General features: G+C 45.3%; 1 protein-coding gene across 2 annotated transcripts; it reads right to left on the reverse strand.

Annotated features, from left to right (window-relative positions):
* Nucleotides 1-223: 223 nt before the first annotated feature.
* Nucleotides 224-18,242, reverse strand: LOC132348599 (small integral membrane protein 10-like protein 2A). 2 transcript variants are annotated; one of them, XM_059896281.1, is made up of 2 exons: nucleotides 17,842-18,103; nucleotides 224-1,142 (listed from the first exon to the last, which is right to left on the reverse strand). In XM_059896281.1, exons 1-2 carry the CDS (start codon nucleotides 18,025-18,027, stop codon nucleotides 1,122-1,124), a joined length of 207 nt encoding a protein of 68 aa, XP_059752264.1. In that variant the 5' UTR covers nucleotides 18,028-18,103; the 3' UTR covers nucleotides 224-1,121. The 2 variants fall into 2 exon arrangements, with proteins under 2 accessions (XP_059752264.1, XP_059752265.1); XM_059896282.1 differs by lacking the exon at nucleotides 224-1,142 and adding an exon at nucleotides 3,564-3,727 and having other exon boundaries at nucleotides 17,842-18,242.
* Nucleotides 18,243-22,604: the final 4,362 nt, after the last annotated feature.

The raw sequence follows: 22,604 nt of genomic DNA on the forward strand, positions 1-22,604 counted from the left end.
TTAGATAGGATATATCAATATTCTCCTTGACACGGCTTCCCAATTCTAAGTGTCTTTCAAGCACAATTTAAAACTCAAAAATTTCCTTCCGTATCAACCAGCTTTCCATGAGTTTAAATTCCACTGACTTTAAGTATGTCTGGTCATACAAACCAAAGCAGGAGCTTCATGGCTGCACCCTGTGCATCCAGACTTAATGCAAAAGAAATCATTCTAGGACAACTTTTTAAATTAATCTATTTTTATTGTTCTGCCTGTACCTTAACTATGGCATAAGAGATTTGCTAATTCAGAAGCTTGTAGAGCCAGTGACGCCAGTGTTTCCTGCAGATCATCTGAGGTACTTTTTACACGTGAAAGCATTTTCTTGTATTCTACTCTTTGCCCTGAAAACATGGGCTTTGAACGGCCAGGGAAAACACATTTTGTCTCATCTTTCACGAATACGTGGGGATGTGCGTGCAGCAGTGCAGACAGGACGGAACGCAGGCAAGAGGGTTCCGACGCAGAGTCCAGCTTCTCCAGAAAAGCACGTGGTGGTTCATCCTCAGAAATCCCCATTTCCAACCATTTTTGACGGCACGGTAGTCCTGACCCCCAAGGCTTTCCCCTGTGGCTCCGTCCTCCGTGGCTGTCAGTGGCCCTGGGCCCTCCTCCCAGCCAGTCCCTCCCCTGAGCTCCCCCGACACCACAGGATGCCCCAGCGAAACGCTCTTCTGGGGGAGCAAAGAACAGATCCACAGCCTTGCTCTGAGCAGCTGCTGAAGCTGAATTTCTTCGTATTGGTTCTTGCAGATATGGAAGCACTCTGTTGCCATCGTGAAGCAAGAGGCTGACCTCACTCAGATCATTTTTCATTTCCAGTGATAACTCCTCATTTTGTGAATTTCCATTTACATCAACCGCAGGCTTATTCATCCTGGAAGTTATATCTGAAGGGCAAGCGCTCTCCTCCTGCATTCTCTTATACAACAGTTCTCTGTACAGTAGTTTGTCCGAGTCATCGCCTGCTCCCTTCTCTTCTGCGAGGCAGGTGCTGAGAGTCCCCTTTCCGTCCCTCATGCTGTGTGTTCTCTGACACCCTGAGCCCCAGGACACGTCTGTCAGTCCACGGAAGGCCTTCAATGGATCTCAATATGAACCTGGAAAAGACCAACAAATTAAAGTGTAATAATGAAGACAGGGTCTTAAGAGAGTCCACACACAGCTATTTCCCAACAAATACAAAGATCTCTTTGACAGTCTCCGGTACCAAGGATACCTACACTGTGATAGAAAACAGGATATCAATGTACCAACCTACCAATTAGAAACCACAACAAAAAGAACAGTAGTTTATTAATGCAGTGTTTCCTAAAAATACTTAAAAATAATAAAAGTATACATTCTGAGGCTCTGCACTTTTCGTGGCAATATAGTTATTCCTGTAGGTTCGATAAAAATCTGTCCTCCTGGGGGCTTCCCTGGTGGCACAGTGGTTAAGAATCCACCTGCAAATAGGAGACACGGGTTCAATCCCTGGTCCGGGATGATCCCACATACCGTGGAGCAACTAAGCCCAAGAGCCTCAACTACTGAGCCCACGGGTCACAACTACTGAGCCCATGTGTCGCAACTACTGAAGCCCACATGCCTAGAGCCCATGCACCGCAACGAAGAGTAGCCCCACTTTCCACAACCAGAGAAAGCCCACATGCAGCAACGAAGACCCAACGCAGCCAAAAATAAATAAAATTAAAAAAAAAAATCTGTCCTCCCTTTAACCGGGATAAATTGGATGACACAATTAGGCAACCAAGGTCTTACCAAAGCGTCCTATTTGAGAATGAGTCTCAGTGACTCAGGCACAACAAGCCACTTTTAAGGAATCAAGGGCAACTTTACTTATGGATCCGGTGTCTACAAAGCCCTCCCAGGAAAGCCAGCCTGGAGGGGTCCTGGGATCCACGATTCCAGCCTCAGATCACTCGCCGGCTGGTGAGGAATCTCAGCAAATTTTGGAGCCTCCATAAGAGAAGAATTCACCCAGATTTTTATGTACTGCAGGTAAAAATATGGCGGAGAAAGCTTCTTGGGCTTAGTTCCCCACTCTCAGACTCCACATGAAAACTTCTGGACAGAAGTTGACCTGTGACTTCACCGGTTGTTCAAGAGCAAACTCGAGGTGGCCCATGCGGTCACTGATCCTGAGGCACCTGCACACCTACTGAGACCAGCCTTTTTTCTGTGACCAAGAATAATCTTTCTGTGACACTATGCTCCAAATGGGGAAGATGTAGGAAAAACTGTGAAAGGCTTTGAAATGGACCCAAAAAACAACATTACCAGGTGTGCTGTCTAGTGCATCCTCTCCGTTATCTAACTTAACAGGGCTCCACAACTTTCTCTTTGATGCTTCACAGCTCTAAGTTGTAGAAAACTTAAGAGGAAGGCAAGTGATTTCCTGTCCAAAGAAATGGAAATTAATATTGTCCAGAGGAATGCAACGGATTATTGCATATTGACCATGCAATTTGACCAGTTTTACATCTATTTGTATGTATATTGACCAGTTTTACATCTATTTGTAAATTCACTTTAGCATTCCTGATTATATGTATGTGTTTTGTCTTAATTCTGCTTTACACTGATTATAACATCTTACTAGTTCCCTCCTTAATTGATGACTTTTAAAAAGTGTCTGACACATGTTCCTTTAAAAAGAAGCATACCTCGAGAGAACATCGATAAATGTTTCAACTTAAAAAATACATACGTTGCATTCAGTAATTTTTCTAAGAGGCTAGCCTAAGGAACAGCAACCTAACTAAAATGTAGTAACTCTTTTTGGAAGGAGGAGGGATGGAAATGTGGGTTCAGGTTTAAGACAGCTGCGTCTGACTCTTCTTCCACAGTAAGACAAAGACTAACTCAAAAAATGAAAAGTTAAGAAGCAACACTACGAGCGTGCAATTTACAGACAGAGAAGTAAACACTAAGAGAACCAGCTGTAGCTGCAAGCGGTCGGCTGGATGGAGAAATGGGAGACAGGAAACTGCTGTTTCCCTTAACTAATCTCGTGGCACCAGGAGACTCATTAAGCTTTATGACTGTGTAAGTTTTTTAAAATTTAAAGAGAGTACACTGGGAAGAAAACACAGCAGGTAAGTATTATTGGAGGCTGAGGGAGAAAGCAAAGAGGGCTAAGCCATGGGGCTGCGGAGCCACCGAGGAGCAGGGGCCGACAGTGAGAGGCCCGGGCCACCGTCCTAAGGAGCTGGGCTTCATCCAGCAGGTGATGGAGGGCCACTGAGGAATTTTCAGCCAGGAAACGCTGGCTAGATTTGCTTTCTAGATTAATTTCTCCGGCTGCAGTGTGGTGGCTAGACTGGAAAGGAATCACCTTAAACAGACCAATTAGGAGGCTATTCTAATACTGCAGGGGAAAAAAGGAAGTAAGCCTGTGAGAGTAAAGAGGAGAGAGAAACTGAAGAATCTTTTTTAAGTTGGTGACTGACTAGGTGTAGAAGAAGGTGAGATACCCCGCAGGTTTCTTGACTTTCAGTTCTGGGTAGTGAAGGTGTTACTAACCGCAAAGGGGGAGGAGAGCAGGTCTGGAAGGCAGGGAAGGTGCTCAGACCGGGCAGCAGAGTTGGGCTGCGGGGCTCTGGCGAGCAGGTGGGTCAGTAAATCCTTCACCTCAAGAGAGACGTCAGAGCTGCGGACCTGGACTCAGAAGTCGCCAGCTCTGGGGAGGCAGATAAAATGACGGCCTGGTATAACAGGTCAAGAGAGAAGACAGAGGTACAGAAGGCAGGGGTCTCCAGGATCTAAAGACCAGACGGGCGAGGGGCCCACCAAAGCCACTAAGGAGGGAGACTCAAAGCGCCTCGGGAAAACCCAGGGTCGCGGACACCAATTGCACTGAGTGCTTCAAAAAGAGGGTGGTTACATACGTTTCCTGCACAAACGACTAAGTTAGCGTCAGGTAAACTCTGAAGAACTCTTCACTCACTCCACTAGGCCAGCGGCTGTTAAAGTGGGGTGCCCCCAACTCAAGGAGCATGGGAGAAAGTATCAGAACATCCTTGCCTAGTTCATGTTTACCTTGTTCCCCTTGTAACTTTTTCTATGTTTTATAATATATACCATATTTTGGTAGAGCAAAATACATAGTTTATAAAAATAGTATATATATACTTATTTATACCGTGGAGATATACATATCTCCACAGGGCATGCTCAAAACTTTTTATCTGTACAAGTGTGACCATTATTCCATATAACAACTGATACAAATATATTTGAGCAGTATGAAGCCATATGCAAACATAAGGTGCAATTCTTTTTTTTAAATTGAGATATAACTGACATAAAATGTATTAATTTCAGGTATACAACACAGTAAGTCAATATTTGTATATACTGCAAAATGATCACCACAACAAGTCAACATCCATCACCACACATAGTTACACTTGTACTTTTAAGAGGTGCAATTCCGGCTACGAATCAAAACAAACACTTTCAAAGTTCACCAAGTCAAACCTAATTAACTTCTCTTGACAGTTCTCTCAAATTAACTCTCCAAAGCATGTTATTTTAAACCTTACATCTATTTTACTGATCTGAAATGTACTAAGAATGAACATTTTCCTGAAATGGAAGCATTCCTAAATATATTTTTAATACATATTAGAATAGGTTTAAAAAAAAATTCTTAAGAAAAACAGGTCACTTAATGTGGGCCAACTCTCAGGAAAATTAGTTTCTAACTACTTTTATTATGTCCTTGTATGAGGACTTAGTACCATTCAGAAAGATGAAGTGTTGCCAGAATTGTGTTAAAATATTTTGAATAAGATACTATTAATGTAATCATACATTCAATAATGATAATCACGTATTTAATAATGATAGAATAAACTGCTTACTGAAGATCTCCTAACTCTTTAGTAAATGCAGTAATAAACTATGTATTCAATTATCTTAACAAAAATACTTCAGTAGGTCAGTAAAACATTTTGGCTCTGAGCCCTCAACCAGCCACCTCTTTTGATATTAGATAGTTACACACATTACTTATATTTTGAGAGCCAGAAATAATTTTCAAGTAATTTCCAAACATGCAGTCATCTGTGAAATATTTTTTGTGGTTTATTCTCACTATACTTTTGAATACATACATATTGGCACACTACATCATACAAAATAAAATACGCACAATTATATAACTAACCATCCTCGGCACCAGCTCTCTCATCATTTCCCACCCCTCAAGGCCCATGTTAAGTCTACAAAATAATAAGCAGCATAAATTATGGCAAACCATATCCACAAAATGAACATATCCACAAAAACTGACACACCCCCTCCCTGCCCCAGAATGAGGGAAGTCTATTCCGAAATTCAAGACAGTACGATTCAGGAAAAACAAAGTGCGGGACTGAGAGTAAATCCTGAACTTAACCTCTGTACCTCCCCGACAGGTGCCTCCCCCTGCCCCGCAAAGAATGACACAGGTCGAAAATGGAACCACAGAGGCCAGAGGGGGTGAGGTGTGCAGGGAGACGAGGTTCTCTGGTGTGTCCACGATCCTCGGGGCGGACAGGAGCAGTCTCTCCCACCAGAGTCCCCACCTGTGGAGGCAGCTGACCTGCTGCGTGACAATAGGCCTGACCCAGTTAGGCAGCTGTGCCCTCTTGGATGGCCGACACCTTACCTTCCCTAACCTGAGCTATTAATGGCCTCAGGGACATGATGGGCTGGATACCATTGCTCTGGAAACTAAAAATATCCCAGCCTCTGTGCTCCCGAAAGCCAGCTGGCAAGGCTATTCCCAAAGCGGGCCGGCGTGGGGCTGGGGGCGCGGACACAGCTAATCGAGCAGGGGCTGCCCGGCCAGGTTAGACAACAATGGGCTTAAAGGGGGTCCTGCCTGGTGACAGCTCACAAACGCGCTCCAAGGCCACCTGGCTTCACGGTCTTTTTTTTAAATTGAAGTATAGTTGATTTACAATATTATATTAATTTCAGGTGTACAGCATAGTGATTCAGTATTTTTACAGATGATACTCCATTAAAAGTTATTACAAGATGATGGTTATACAATATATCCTTGTTGCTTATCTTCTGATACATCATTTGTATTTGTTAATCCCATACCCCTAATTTGCACCCCCCCCTTGGTAACCACCAGTTTGTTTTCTGTATCTGTGAGTCTGTCTCTGCTTTGCATGTACGTTCATTTGTGTTATGTTTAGGTCCCACATATGAGTGATACCACACACTCACAGCTCTCAGAGGTGAGCGTTAGCAGACCTGACCATCGCCGAGCTCAGCACTGGAACATCAGCCTGAGGAGGCAGCTGATACACACAAGCTGAGCAACAAACTGCTCAAGTTGCTACACAGTTTAGAGGATGAGAAATAGGAAGGGCTGGGTCATCTCTGCGTTACACTGAATCATAAGCACAGGAAGCAGACCACAGGGACCGACTTCCTGCTGCAAACCACTGAGCGCGTCCAAATCACACCTGCGCTCTAAGCTGGCTGTGCGGCTCCTGCGGGCCAGTACCCTGTCCCCTGCTTCGGTCACCCAGAGGCTCAAAGGTGCGCTCACACGTCCGAGGGCCGAGAGGCGAGAAGGATGGCTGAGCTAGGCTGTGTCCTCTTTCCTCAGGATGTGTGAGGACTCTTCATGTGAAAGCACCCAGCCTGTTCTCTGACCAGCAGCCTGTGGCATCCAAGAAACAGCTGCTATTAGTACCATTATCAGCAAGAGCATTAGAGGGAACCAGTGACAAAACGCTGCTGAGGGGGTCTGTAAAGCAGAGGACAGAGAAGTGACCACTGGATGGCAACACGGAAGTGGCCTAAGCATGGACCAGCACATTGCAGTGGGGGACAAAGGCCGAGGCCGAGGCCCAGGCTGGAGTGGCCACAGGGGACGGGGAGCAACCAGAGGGACCCCGCATGGCCAGAGAGAACACACAGTGCAGCACCTCCGTGGAGGGCAAGTTGGCAATGACTTTAAAAATTATTTACAAATGAGTATAACCTTTCCTTTGGGATTCTACAGCTATGATTTTTTGCTACAGATTCAATCAGCGAGCGTTCACGGAGCCCCTAAGCCAGGCGTTGTTCTAGGCGCTGGTATCAGGACAGTGCACCAAGCAGACAAAAAGGGCTCTGTCTTCTCGAAACTTGCTTTCTCGTGAATGTACGTACAAGGACAAGAATGTCACACACACGAGGTTTCTCTCGGCAGTGCTGTTCAGAGAACGGTCAGTTCGGATCAACGTCACACACCATATACCAGGATAAACTCCAACACTCTACATTTAAAAGTAAAACATGATATAATAGTACCAGAATAAATAACAGGTGAATTCCTTATATCTTTAGCATTGGAAAGGCCTTTCTAACTATGACAAAACCCAAAAGTCAGAAAAGATTGTTAAATTTGATTACATAAACTTCAGTGTGGCAAAACACACTATAAGCAAAGTCAAAAATATACTAACTGGAAAAAAATTTCAACTCTTATCACAGACAACTGATAAGGTGTCTGATAAGTTGGTGGGTTTCTTGGTGGCTCCAAGAAACCCACCAACAACCCACCAGAAAAATGGGTAAAGAACATGTATAGTTCACACACAAAGAGATGCTAATGAGCTTTTCTCTCACACCACCTCTGCCTTTAAGGCTGGCAAGCCTGTTGGCTCAAACACCGAGATACACCCACAGTGCAGCCTCCTCCCATCACCTCCCCTGCTGCGCCCTGAGAAACCACCAGCATCCTCTCCGGTTCATCTAAGGGTCTCCCTGCTTCCACCCTCCACTCCTACCGTGAAGTAAGAGTGATCTCTTTGAAATGGCTGAATGCAGAGTTACTATATGACTCAGCAATTCCACCCCTAGGTACATAAACAAGAGAAATGAAAACACATGCCCACACAACACCTATACAAGCACACCTCGCTTTATTACATTTTGCAGTGTTTTTTACAAACTGAAGGTTTATGGCAACCCTGCACTGAGCAAGTCTATTGGCGCCATTTTTCCAACAGCATTTGCTCACTTCGTATCTGCACATTTTGGTAATTGCGGCAATACTTCAAACTTTTTCATTGCTATTATATTTGTAATGGTTGTCTGTGATCAGTGACCTCTGATGTTACTACGGCAAAAATGATGACGACTCACTGGAGGCTCAGATGATGGTTAGCACTTTTTGGCAATCAAGTATTTTTTAATTAAGGTATGTCCATTTCTTAGACATAATGCTATTGCACATTTAATAGACTACCGTATAGTGTAAACATAACTTTTATATGCACTGGGAAACCAAAAAGTTCACGTGACTCGCTTTAGCACGATAACCGCTTTATTGCAGTGGTCTGGAACCGAACCCACAATACCTAAGGTGTGCCTGTAGAATGTGCATGTACTCATAATGGCCAAAAAGTGAAAAACATCCAAAAGTTGAAAAAACAACTGACGGACATAAAAGACAAGACTAAGGAAGTTACAGATTGGATGAGACTAAGGCATGGCAACCAAATGCACTGTGGGGTCCAGGGACAGAAAAATTCACTGGTGGAAAAAACTGGTGAAATCCAAATAGCGTTACACCAACATTAACTTCTTAGTTCTGATGCCTGTACTCTGGCCAAGTAAGATGTCAACATTCGAGGAAGCTGGGGGAAGGGTCTATGGGAACTCTCTGCACTGATCTGCAACCTCTGTAAGTCAAATTACTTCAAAGTAAAAACTAAGCAACAAACCAAAAAAGTGATCTGTTCTGTCTGAGATTTATTTAAAATACTCTGGTGTGGGGTGATTAGATGGACACAGTGCAGGACTGGGGAGAAGAGATAAAACAGGATTAGCAAAGAGTTGATCCTTACTGAAAAGAAGTGATGGATACATGGGGTTCATTATACTACAGGTGGCCCTCCATATCTGCAAGTTCCGCATCTGAGGATTCAACCAAGAGGAAATAGAAAAAAACAGAATTTTTTTTTTTGGGGGGGGGGGGGAATTTCCAGAAAGTTCCAAAAAGTAAAACTTGAATTTGCTGTGTGCTAACAACTATTTACATAGCACTTACGTTGTGTTTACAACTACTTACATAGCATTTACATTGTATTAGGTATTAAAAGTAATCTAGAGATGATTTAAAGTATAAGGGAGGATATACACAGGTTACATGCAAATACTACACGGTTTTATACAAGGGATGTGAGCATCCGTGGATTTTGGTATCCCCAGGGGTCCTGAAACCAACCCCTTGCAGGTACCAAGGGACATCTGTCCTCCACTTCTGTGTATATTTGAATATTCCCATAATAAAGGTTTTTTAAAAATATGATCTTTAGAGAATTCCCTGGCGGTCCAGTGGTTAGGCCTCGGTGCTTTCACTGCTGGGGCTTGGGTTCAATCCCTGGTTGGCAAACTAAGATTCCACAAGCCATGCTGTGCAGGGAAAAAAAAAAAAAAAGATCCTTAAAAGAAAAAATAAACCTTTTTTTTAAAAAAGAAGAAAAAAATGATCCTTTATGAAAGCAAATCAGATTAGGTCACATCTCAGTGAAATGCTTCCCATTTCACTCAGAGTAAGCTAAAATCCTTAAAAATGTACAAGCCACTGGACCCTGGCCACACCCCCAAGTTTGTTACTGTGATCATACAACAACAAAATTAAGAATAGGCTCTTAGAAACTTCTATGGCAACTTAACACTGCCACAACAACCAACAGCATAATCACTTTTCTAGTACTTTTTTAAAAACTGCAGTAAAATATACATAAAATCTACCATCCATCACCACCACACATCTCCAGAACTTTTTCATCATTCCAAACTAGAACTGTTTCCATTAAACAATTCCCATTCCCCCTCCTCCAGCCCCTGGCAACCACCTTCCACATTCTGTCTCTATGAATAGTGTCCCTAAGGTTCATCAAGCTGTAGCAGGTATCAGAACTTTATTCCTGGGACTTCCCTGGTGGTCCAGTGGTTAAGACTCCTCGCTTCCACTGCAGGGGGCACAGGTTCGACCACTGGTCAGGGAACTAAGATCCTGCAAGCCGCACGGCACAGCCAAAAAAGAACTTTATTCCTTTTCAAAGATGTATAATTTTGCATTGAAAGTATAAAACATTCTGTTTATCCACTCATCTGTTGATGGACACTTGGATTGTATCTACTTTTTATTTTATTTTTTGTTTATTTATTTTTGGCTGCGTTGGGTCTTCGCTGCTGCACATGGGCACCTCTCTAGTTGTGGCGAGCGGGGGCTACTCTTCACCGCGGTGCGCGGGCCTCTCACCACCATGGCTTCTCCTGTTGTGGAGCATGGGCTCTAGGCATGCGGGCTTCAGCACCCGTGGCTCGCGGGCTCTAGAGTACAGGCTCAGTAGTTGTGGCGCACGGGCTTAGTTGCTCTGCGGCATGCGGGATCTTCCCGGACCAGGGCTCGAACCCGTGTCCCCTGCACTGGCAGGCGGATTCTCAACCTCTGCGCCACCAGGGAAGCCCCTGTATCTACTTTTAGACTGTTGTCCATAGTGCTGCTATGAACACTGGAGCACAAGTGCCTGAGCCCGTTTTCAAATCTTTGGGGTATACACCTACCAGTGAACTTGCTGAATCATACAATGATTCTATGTTTAACTTTCTGAGGACTTGCCAAACTGTTTTCCATAGCAACTGCACCATTTTACATTCCCACCAACAGTGCACAAGGGTTTTAATCTCCACATCCTCACAGTTCTTTCCCTCCCCCTCACCCCATAATAGCCAACCTAACGGGTGTGAAGTAGCATCTCGTTGTGGCTTTGATTTGCAGTTCCCTAATTCTTCTCTCCTAGCACTGGGTTTTATTACCGCCCTGGCAGAGAGGCATCCTAGGGGCAGTGCCAGGCCAGGCGAGGGCTGGGCAGGGGGAGTGTTTCTCAGCCTGTGTGGCTGGGCTCAGATTTGGAACTGGAGCAGTTAGTGAGGGCTCTTGGAGACTAAGCCTGGCGTGAAGGTCCCTGGGTCTGGGTGGGGAGATTCTGTCAGTGAGAAACGAGTGGTCACTCACCCTTCAGGTCCATGAGTGTCCCTGGAGCTGGATGGGGAGAGATGGGAGGAGCCGAGTCTCAGGGAGGGAAGTTGACCCGGGTGGGTCTGTGAGAGCCCAGAGGCAGGGGGACACTGTGTCCACATCCTGCAGGGCTGGTACGGGGAGAGGAGCCTGGCCACCAGGACCCCTCCTCTGGACATCCCATGGGGCCACAAGGCTAAAGTGGGCAAGCTGGGGCTCAGAGGTCATCATAATGATGGGTCAGAGCCTCACCATAGTTGGTGGACTGGCTGTCCACAAACATGTTCCAATTGCCCATCTTTTCCTGGGTTTACTTGCCATTGATATATCTTCTTTGGAGAAATGTCTATTCAAGTCCTTTGCCAATTTTTGGATTGGGTTTTTCGCTGTTGTTGAGTTGTAAGAGTTCTTTACATATTTTGGACATTAATCCTTATCAGATATATGGTTTGCAAATACAGGTGACGCTTGAACAACTTGGGGGCTAGGGACATTGACCCTCCGCACAGTCGAAAATCTGAGTACAACTTTACAGCAACCCTTCCTATACGTGGTTCCTCCGTCTTTGCAGTTCCACATCTGAAGATTCAACCAACCTCAGATCACGTAGTGTTAGTATATACTACTGAAAAAATTCTGCGTATTAGTGGACCTGCATGGTTCAAACCTGTGTTCTTCAAGGGTCAACTATACTTTCTCCCATTCTGTGAGTTGCCTCTTTCTCTTGATAGTATCCTTTGATACACCAATGTCTAATATTCACAAAGTGCAGTTTATCTTTTTCTTTTGTTGCCTGTGCTTTTGGCAAGAAATCATTGCCAAATTCAGTATCATGAAGATTTTCCCCTACATTCTAAGAGTTTTATAGTTTTAGTTCTTATGTTTAAAAGCAATTCATTTCTATTGGATCTTACAAACCTATCAGGAGGTGCTATGGTCTGAATGTTTGTAACCCCCCAAAATTCATATGGTGAACCCCTAACCTCCAAAGATGATGGTATTAGGAGGTGAGTGAGATTAATTTCTTTTAAATTTATTTTTGGCTGCGTTGGCTCTTTGTCACTGCACGCGAGCTTTCTCTAGTTGCGGCGAGTGGGGGCTACTCTTCGTTGCAGTGTGCGGGCTTCTCATTGCGGTGGCTTCTCTTGTTGCAGAGCACGGGCTCTAGGCACGCAGGCTTCAGTAGTTGTGGCACACGGGCTCAGTAGTTGTGGCACACGGGCTTAGTTGCTCCACGGCCATGTGGGATCTTCCCGGACCAGGGCTCAAACCCGTGTCCCCTGCATTGGCAGGCGGATTCTTAATCACTGTGCCACCAGGGAAGCCCCAATTAATGTTCTTATAAAGAGATGCCACAGAGATCCCTAGCCTCTTCTACCATGTGAGGACACAGCAAGAAGGCACTGGCTACGAACCAGGAGGGCCCTCAAGAGAGCTTCACCATACTGGTGCCTTGATCTTGGACTTCTCGGCCTCCAGAACTGCGAGAAATTAATGTTTGTTGTTTACAAGCCATCCAGTCTGTGGAGGTGAAGAAACACTGGCCCTTCTGCACAGATCATGTGAGGAGGAATGCCCAGGCTCTCTCCTGAGTTAGGGTTGCCTCCTGGTCCTGGAATGCTTCTCCCTGCTCTAGGTATTGACAAGTGTATTTATGAAAAATTTTTTAAATGTGGTACTACTTAGATGGGTTTTAAACTTGCTTTTCTTCACTGTATATTTATTTGGTGGATACCTTTTAGCATTAGTACATATAGACCTAATTCATATACTTTAACATCTGCTTGAACCATTATGTGAGAATTTATTTCTAAGACTTTTTAAAAACTTGAGTCAAGGATACAGGTGTTCATTGTACCATTCTTTTGAATTTTATGCAGGTTAAAAAATTTTCAAAATCTACTTTAACCTATCTTTATAGGTGGAACTTTTTTCAGAAGTTTATGAAAAACCATGATTATGAATTCCCTTGAAAGATAGGAAAGATTCCATGGTATTTTTATGTGTCCTACGTTTGGAATTTTCCATCTCAAAGTATATAGCTGTTCAATATCCCAGAAGCCAGAACAAACTCCTACGTTTAACTGAGCTCATGCTTTTGACTTTGCCTCTTAAGCTTTTATGATGTTCCGTAATAGTCTATAATTTCCTCCAACTTTCTTCCAGGAGCTTGATGTAGATCAAGCAACAAAATAAAACTCATTTCAAGCTGCAGTCGACCCTTGGAACAGGGCCTTGGAATCTTTACTACTTTTTGAAACTGTCTGGCCATAAGATGATTTCTATCAGTCAAGGCCAACGTCCTGGCAGTCCAAGGCACACGAGCCTCTCAGTCTCAGCCTCCGGCCACCTCCCGCTGCCCTGGGACACGCAGAGCTCTCGCACGGGCTGCAAGGCTTCTCTGCATGAAAACCAAACACTCTGCTAAGCCAGGCATCTCCGTGGCTAAAGCCCTCATCCCCTTCAAGTTCTGCTCACCACTGAGGCCCACTCTGAATGCTCTATTTAGAACAGCACCCAGCTTCCCCAGCCCTGCGTGCATTCCTCAACTCTTTTTACCTGGTTGGAAGGAATGAACATAGATTTTCAAGTGATAGGTGAACACTGAAACCTATGGAGCTATGGATCTAGAAAGTCCTTCGGAGAGAGGAGACTGAAGAAGAGCAGTTAGAAACAAAACAGGGAGACGGGCCGCAGAGGACGGGCCAAGAGAGGTTCTCGGCCTGGCCGGCCCGGCGTCGGGCCGTGGGGCTGACTGCTCAGAAGCCAAGGCCACAGCTTGGTGTGACGACCGTCCCTCTCCTTCATAACGTCACCTTCTCCAGCTGGTCTCTTTCAGGCCTCTTCTTTTAATGGTTACGCGAATCTAGGTGACCTGGGGCTAAGATACTTGATTCTTTCCACAGGCAAGTAACTGAAACGTTGTAGGCATAACTTGTTCAATTATAGCAGGTTCTCAGTGCACTTTTTTTCATCTTCCTTTTACTACATTTAGTATTGGGTACGGATTCTCATTTTTTTCACTGCCTTGTATTTCAGAGTATATATAAATAAGTAGGAAGCTAATGACTCTAAGAGATTAAGCCTTGCTTGCAAACAGTATTTTTAAATCATAGCCCTTCTCAGTTTACAAAGCCCCTTTGCATCTATTTTCTCATTTAATCACTCTCAAATTGAAGAAGAGGTATCAATCTCCTTAAAATGCCTGGCTACCCTACTGACAGATGGTTTGGGGGTCCTGAGTAAACATGTGGGACACAGAGTCCTTTATTCCTTATTACTCACAAAACAGCCTCCAGCACCCCTGCAAGGAAGAGGACGGACAGAGTGTCCTGAGTAAGCATGTGGCCGTGAGTTGGCCTGTCCCCTTACTCCTGTGCCTTATTTCCTGTTGCACTTCTCTTTACCAGAGGCCAGAATCATTAAACCTTCAAATCAGGTAAGTTAATGATCTTCCACCAGTGAACAGAAACTCTAAACCTGCAGGGGAGTTTAAAGCAGCAGATGGAAATATTACAGTAAAGAGACACCCCGACTCCCACCCTGCCCCCCTCAGCATGCGACAGGCTGCTGCTGCACTTGATCCAAGCCCAAGATCTCACCTAAAATCCTCACGTAGTTCTCAGACAGCCCTCCCCCAAGGTACCCGGCGACCACCTTGTCTGGGCCTCCCCACCTCCCACTCACCCCTGAACTGACCAACAAAGCCCACACTCTACAGCCAGAGCATCCAGATTCCCCAGTTCCCTAAAGCTGTGCTGTACCTGGACGATGACTTGACATCAGGCCCACCAAGTCATCCATTAGCCTGGTGTACCCAGCTCTCCCTACTGCCCACGCCACTCCTCACAGAGCCAACTTTCCGCCTCCAAAATGCACTTACCCTCAATCATCGCAGTGCAAACTCCTTGTTATGAAATCTGTATTTGAACAACCTTTCCAGAGATTACCCTGCCTTAACAAGCAACTGAGAGATTTGGAAACCCTAATCATCATAATAGAAATGGACTCCTCCACTCCTTATTGATATGAAACAAACAAGCCTTCAGCACTCTTGCAGTAAAGAGAGCAGCTGCAAGATCATACCTATTTGGTGACCCCAAAAGACCCCTCCGAAAGGAGAACCCGGGTGTGAGAATATATCCGCATTCAAAGAGCCAGGGAAGAGCACCGAGGTGGAAAGAACAGCAAGTGCAAGTGCCCAGGGGCCGGAAGGGGGTTGGTGCATGCAAAGAGTAGACAGGAAGGGCTTCCCTGGTGGCGCAGTGGTTGAGAATCTGCCTGCCAATGCAGGGGACACGGGTTCGAGCCCTGGTCTGGGAAGATCCCACATGCCACGGAGCAACTGGGCCCGTGAGCCACAATTACTGAGCCTGCGCGTCTGGAGCCTGTGCTCCGCAACAAGAGAGGCCGCGATGGTGAGAGGCCCGCGCACCGCGATGAAGAGTGGTCCCCACTTGCGGGCTTCCCTGGTGGCGCAGTGGTTGAGAATCTGCCTGCCAATGCAGGGCACACGGGTTCGAGCCCTGGTCTGGGAGGATCCCATATGCCGCGGAGCGACTAGGCCCGTGAGCCACGATTACTGAGCCTGCGCGTCTGGAGCCTGTGCTCCGCAACAAGAGAGGCCGCGATAGTGAGAGGCCCGCGCACCGCGATGAAGAGTGGCCCCCGCTTGCCGCAACTAGAGAAAGCCCTCGCACAGAAACGAAGACCCAACACAGCCAAAAATAAATAAATAAATAAATAAAATTTAAAAAAAAAAAAAAAAAAAAAAAAAAGAGTGGTCCCCACTTGCCGCAACTAGAGAAAGCCCTCGCATAGAAACGAAGACTCAACACAGTCATAAATAAATAAATAAATAAATAAAAGAACGTGAATTTCTAAAAAAAAAAGAGTAGACAGGAAAATAAGGGAAACAATAGCAAGCAAGGAACAGGCCAGGGGAGAGGTTAGAAAGGTGGACAGAAATCGGATCTGCAGGACAGAAACATGTGAACTGCATTCCACATGCAATGGGAAGCAGTTTTTGTTTTCCGTTTTTTTGTGAGGAATGACACGATCTGATTTATATTTTTAAAAGACTTCTCTAAGGGCCCTGTGGAGAATAGATGGAGGCACCTGCAATAGTCCGGGTGAGTGATTATAGTAGCTTGGACTAGGGGAGTGGTCATAAATAGCTAAGTGAGCATATGAGAAAGCTGATTTTTTTTTTTTAATGGTACAAAACTGGGTATTTTCAACATTACGTAGGTTTTCTCTTACAGTCATTCTTGTGATTTTTACAGACGACTGCAAATTATAAATGTAACACTAGAACAAGAGTTTCCAAAGTGGAGCTTCGGGTCAAATATTTTGTTTTGCCCACAGTTTATTTTTTCTTAAGTTGATATTTAAAAATCAGGATTTCCAATTTCTCTTGTAAATTGCTATATCTGACAAACAACAGTTGGCTCGTGACAACTGGCTAGAGCACAGGCTTTCTGATTTATCCCAGTCCCCACTCCCAGTACCCTTCTTCACACATTGATACCACCTGCTGCAAAGGTATCCGAGTTTTCTACTCCTTTCGTCGGGCACCACTTAAGGATGCCGCAAGTCCCTGCTCACATAAAAGTATCTCAGTTTGGACCCTAAAATAGAGAGACAGGTTCATCCCAACTCACCTGAACACAATTTTGATCAACAGTGGGTTTTAAGTTTTATGTGGCCTGCCAGCACAAGGGAGAGGCACCCAAAACCTGACAGTTCAAGCTTAGAGACAATTATTTTCTGATACAACTAAACCAAAGGGAAAAAGGAAAACACCTGCCCCGCCCATGTCGATACCGCGCAGTCCTACGGCTCAGGCTTCCTCAGTTTGCACACCAGGGAGTAACCCCAGTACTGCCAGACTGGAAGCTCTCGATGGCCAGGGACCCATCCCGCCATCGCAGAGCCCGTGCCCGGCACACAGCAGACACTCCACCACGTGAAAACGGAATCCAAGACACGCTCAGCACTCGGCCATCTATGACACACTCGCAAAGGAATAATTCTCAATTTGATGACTTTCCATTCCACTAGAAAAAGGCATCTGGAATTTGAGGGATGTAGAAATGTCAATCATTTACAGCAAAGATGATCTCCAAGGTGCTGGGTGTGTGTGGTGTGTGTGTGTGTACTATTTCACACCTGAACTGTTTCGAGCCTCTGAACCTTTGCCTCTCTACCTCCTTCCACCTCGTTTTCTCTCATCACCCCCACTCCTTTCACCACCACCCACCCCCGCCAGGATAAATGAGATACCTCCAGCAGAACACTGGTTAACACTAATTCATCTCTCTTAAGTTTTAATTCTTTTCAAAGCTTCGTCAAGTTTGGGAACTAGAAAAGTCAACCATAAACGCACCCCCGACCCCCGCGCCCCAGAATTTGCAATTTTCTGGGCAAAATTTCCTCTTCAGGGCCAGGGCCTTTGGCGCCCGTGGCAGCATCCACCTGCCTGGCCGCGGACCCCACGACCCAGCCGCAGGCCCTTACCCGAGGCAGGCCGCTCCACGTCCCCACCCCGCCTCGTTTGCGGAACAGGGATAACAATAACCTCAGCGGGTTTTTCCCCCGTGGGGTTGCGGGAGAAATGCACGGCGTTTGGCATACATTCAGCATCCAGCTTGGCAGCTCCCGATGGCATCTTCATCGTCCTGGGCGAGGTGGGCCGGGCCGCGCTGGGCGGACCGGCGCTCGGGGAGGGTTGGGGGACAGGGGCCGGGCGGGCGCGGCTCACCCACCTGCAGGCGGACGTTGAGCATCATGGAAGCCACGATGTAGAGGTAGGGGAAGTTGATGCGCAAGCGCCAGGCCAGGTCGAAAAAGATGAGCAGCGTGCGGGTCAGCCCCTTGCAGAAGACCCCATAGGAGCGGGCGGCGGCCGAGCGCGACAGCCGGACAGCCAGGCCCGACAGAGCCGCCGCCATATAGACCGGCGCCCGCCGCCCGCCCGCCGCGCACCGACCGGCCGCGGACCCGGCCCTCCCGGCGCTCCGAAGCCCGCCCGCCCGCCCTCTCGGCGCCGCGACGCCTCCGGGCCTCCGCCTCGGCCGCTGGCCCGCTCTGAAGGAGCGAAGGAGGCGGCGGTGAGGCGGGCGGGCGGGCCGCGGGGAAGGGAGTCCGCGGGGAGGGGAGTCAGCGCGTCACACTCGGGGAAGCTCCTCAGCGAGCCGGGGCTAGGTGCCAGCCCGGCCGCGCAACCTGACGTCACAATGCGCGCGCCGCGCCTGCGTGCCCCGGCCCCGCCCCGAGGCTCCGCCCAGGCCCCGCCCCCGCTTACCTTCCCCAGGTGAGAAGCGCATGCGTGGACTAGGTGGTGCGAAGAGGCCGGCTGATGCGCTGTGTTCGTCCGCCCCCTAGTGGAGGAGCTGAGGAGCTGAACAGTGGGTTTAGGGTGGCACAACGACGTGAATGTACTTGATGCTGCTGAACTTTAAAATTATTAGAATATAATTTGTGTTATGTGTCTTACCACAATTAAAAAAAGAAAAAAAGGAAAGCTTGGGGCCAACAGGCAGAACTTACTCCTCGTGTAGATTACAGTGTCAACTTACATATAGTTTAATCTTTTAATAATTATGATATTAATTATAAAGTCTCTGATGTAAAAAGTAAAAATATTGGAACTTTCAAAACTTCTAGTGTTCTGTGGTTTTAAGGGGATTTTTTTTACAGTGAGTTTTTACATTCCTGCTTAAGCATATAGATTTCTATTAAAATTTGTGGGCCGTATTTGTGTTTCTCGTTTCAGACACAGTATTTCATGTCATTACTTAAGCCCACCCAAGAGAAAGTCTGGGAATTTAGTTCAGGTGGGAAAAAAGTTTCATTGGGTAAATGAAAAACAAGTCAAGTCTTTTAAGAAAGAGACAATAGAAAGCAACAGTGTAAGATGGATTTAAATGTATTTAAATTTAAAAATCCTTTGGCCCCAAATGGATTTGTGATAATAATTGTTTTTAAAAATCATTTAAGGGACTTCCCTGGTGGCGCAGTGGTTAAGAATCCGCCTGCCAGTGCAGGGGACACGGGTTGGAGTCCTGGTCCGGGAAGATCCCACGTGCTGCAGAGTAAGCCAGTGCGCCACAACTACTGAGCCTAAGCTCTAGAGCCCACGAGCCACAACCACTGAGCCCACATGCCACAACTACTGAAGCCCGCGCGCCTAGAGCCTGTGCTCCGCAACAAGAGAGGCCACCGCAATAAGAAGCCCGCGAACTGCAACGAAGAGTAGCCCCCGCTCGCTGCAACTAGAGAAGAGTCCATGCGCAGCAACAAAGACCCAAGGCAGCCAAAAATAAAAATAAATAAATAAGTTTTTAAAAAATTATTTTAAAAAAATCATTTAAGGAGCTTCCCTCGTGGCACAGTGGTTGAGAATCCGCCTGCCAATGAAGAGGACACGGGTTCGAGCCCTGGTCTGGGAAGATTCCACATGCCGCGGAGCAACTAAGCCCGTGCGCCACAACTACTGAGCCTGCACGCCTAGAGACCGTGCTCCGCAACAAGAGAAGTCACCACAATGAGAAGCACGCTCACGGCAACGAAGAGTAGCCCCCGCTCGCCACAACTAGAGAAAGCCTGCGTGCAGCAACGAAGACCAAACGCAGCCAAAAAATAAATAAATAAAAAGTAAAATAAAAAATTTAAAAATCATTTAAGAGAATTCCCTTGCGGTCCAGTGGTTAGGACTCCATGCTTCCACTGCAACGGGAGCGGGTTAGATCCCTGGTAGGGGAACTAAGATCCCGCAAGCCTCCCGGTGCTGCCCAAAAAAAAAAAAAATCGTTTAAAAATTCTCTACCACAAAATGAATTCATATTCAGAATCTTTTTTAAACATGCTTTTTTTCCCCTCTGTAATGCAAAGGGCAAGATTATAAACTACATAGGGCATTTCTAGTCTTGTCATTGTAACTATTATTTAGATTATCATTTTTCTTTATACGTCTACTGTTTAAAAAGAATTGTACTTTTTGATGTTCCGTGTTTTGGGCCAAGAAATAGATATTTGAGGGTTTTTAGCTTTTGGCTAGTTTTTATATATATATAAATTTATTTATTTTATTTATTTATTTTTGGCTGCGTTGGGTCTTCGTTACTGTGCGTGGGCTTTCTCCAGTTGTGGCGAGCGGGGGCTACTCTTCGTTGCAGTGCGCGTGCTTCTCATTGCGGTGGCTTTTCTTGTTGTGGAGCACAGGCTCTAGGTGCGCGGGCTTCAGTAGTTGTGGCACGTGGGCTCAGTAGTTGTGGCTTGCGGGCTTCAGTAGTTGTGGCGCACAGGCTCAGTAATGTGGCTCACGGGCTCTAGAGCGCAGGCTCAGTAGTCACGGGCTTAGTTGCTCTGCGGCATGTGGGATCTTCCGGGACCAGGGCTTGAACCTGTGTCCCCTGCATTGGCAGGCGAATTCTTAACCACTGCGCCACCAGGGAAGCCCGCTTTTGGCTAGTTTTGTTATTATGAAAATAATATTTTTTCAAAGGATTTGAGCAAACCTTTAATTTCCCTTATTTTTGCAGCATTGCATTTTGCCACATTTATCGCTGACTTTAAAAAGCTCACTTCGCTTTTTTTGTGAGCTATGTTTTCCTTTCGGTGCATAGTGGATGCTATCTTTGAGGACGACAGAACACATGCTGCTGAATTATCATTGTTTTTCAAACCATCCCCTCCCAAAAGCAAAATGAACTATTCTTTATACAGTTTTTAGGAGACTAAATGTTAAAGGCTAGGGTCTTCCATGGAAAATTTGCCAAAAGACACAAAACCAGTCTGACAATGTGCAAACAGGTTTGGAGATCAGCTAAATTTATTCTTGGGCCTATAAAGATTTTCATGGGTGGAGAATTGGCAGTCCTGTTTATTAGAACTATGTTGAAGAACCAGATGGGCTTCGGAGATGTGAGAGATATATATATATCTCCTCCCTGGTTACTCATTCTTTGTCTCCAAATGCCATTGAGGCAATGAGGCATTTTTAACAAGCTCTTCTTTTGCCATAAACAATGGCAAACAAAATTACCATAAAGCTTAACTGAGCAAGGTAAGAAGCATGTTGTAATTAGATGTAATGAGAAGTCAAAGAGAAGACATGGGAACACTAACAAGATTTGAAGTTTACTATATATCAAGGTTAACTAGTTCCTTGCTACAAAGCAGGCGGGTAAATCAGTTTAGCCTCATGACTTAACATTTAACTCAGCCCCAATCTTCTGACATCTCTGGGAAAGACAGTCTGCTAATTATAATTTGAGAAACAAACAGAACTAATTATGTCAGTGTGAAAAGTATTTTCATAGACGTACAATGGATTATGAGAGGAAAGAGGAGAAAAGAGGCAGAGGCAAAGAGGAAAATAATTTTATTAACAATCCGGATTGTTGATCAACAAGATCCAGGTGATTTGCCTGTAATCTTCCCTCCTGCCATCAGAGCAGCATCTCAGGTGAGGAAAATAGTAAAACCTTTTTTTCTTTTCAGCATGACCCGGTGAGAAAAGCACAGAGAAGCCGGGTTCCAGGTTCAGCAACTGCTCGATGCCCCGTGAGCTGGTTCTGTAAAATGAGGATAAGGACACCCATCCTACAGCGTATTTGTGAGAAATAAGTGAGATCAGGGATGCACAGCACCTGGCACATCCTAGGCAGATAGAGGGCACCCAAAAAGTAGTAGCTATTTTCATACTCAGAGCCCTTGGGTCCTTAGAACGCAAGTTCAGTGGATTATAATCCTTATAATTAATAATGTTTAACTATGGATCACAAACACCCCGAAGAGAAGATGGACACAAACGATCCAAAATGTGGGTCAGAAGTAATTAAAATTCTTGTGCTCATTCCCATGGAGACTTGGAAAGGTGGGGCAGATTTCAGCACACTACCTTAACTGTCATTTTGAGAAAATGCAAGTCTCCAGTCTCCTGCTAAGGGGTTCTTTTCAGGCACCTGACTTATTACTTCAACAGGTCAAAGTCAACATGAGTTGCTGAGTCAGTACTAGTATGGAGCATTCTTAAGTGAAAAAGTATTCATAGAATGCCACTGTTTAGCTAAGAAAAGGAGAGGAATGCATACAGATATACACACACACATATATATATACATCTAAATATACACATATTTTAAAATACATATTTATAGGGTTTGAGAGGGGTCTTTTGTTTGTTTATTCTCTAAGTAAAACGATAAACCATAAATTTCTTTTAAAATGGTTAAGTATCAGAAATAGTCTCGCAGACACAGAAAAAATACTTATGGTTACCAAAGGGGAAAGGGCAGAAGAACAATAAATTAGTAACTTGGGTTTAACAGATACACACTGCTATATATAAAATAGATAAACAACAAGGACCTACTGTATAGCACAGGGAACTATATTCAATATCTTGTATATAACTGAAAAGAATATATATATATATATATATATATAACTGAATCACTTTGCTGTATACCTGAAACATTGTAAATCAACCAGACTTCAATTTTTAAAATTAATTTTAAATAAA

Source organism: Balaenoptera ricei, chromosome 15, assembly GCF_028023285.1.
Source record: "Balaenoptera ricei isolate mBalRic1 chromosome 15, mBalRic1.hap2, whole genome shotgun sequence".
NCBI classification, from domain to species: Eukaryota; Metazoa; Chordata; class Mammalia; order Artiodactyla; family Balaenopteridae; genus Balaenoptera; species Balaenoptera ricei.

Bases quoted from the DNA above. Each gene is read 5' to 3' on its own strand.
- LOC132348599 (XM_059896282.1), bottom strand. From the start codon at position 18,027: ATGGCGGCGGCTCTGTCGGGCCTGGCTGTCCGGCTGTCGCGCTCGGCC. The intron at 3,728-17,841 runs GTGGGTGAGCCG...CTGCCTCCCCAG, and splicing joins TGCTCAACGTCCGCCTGCAG to AGCTGGCGACTTCTGAGTCC.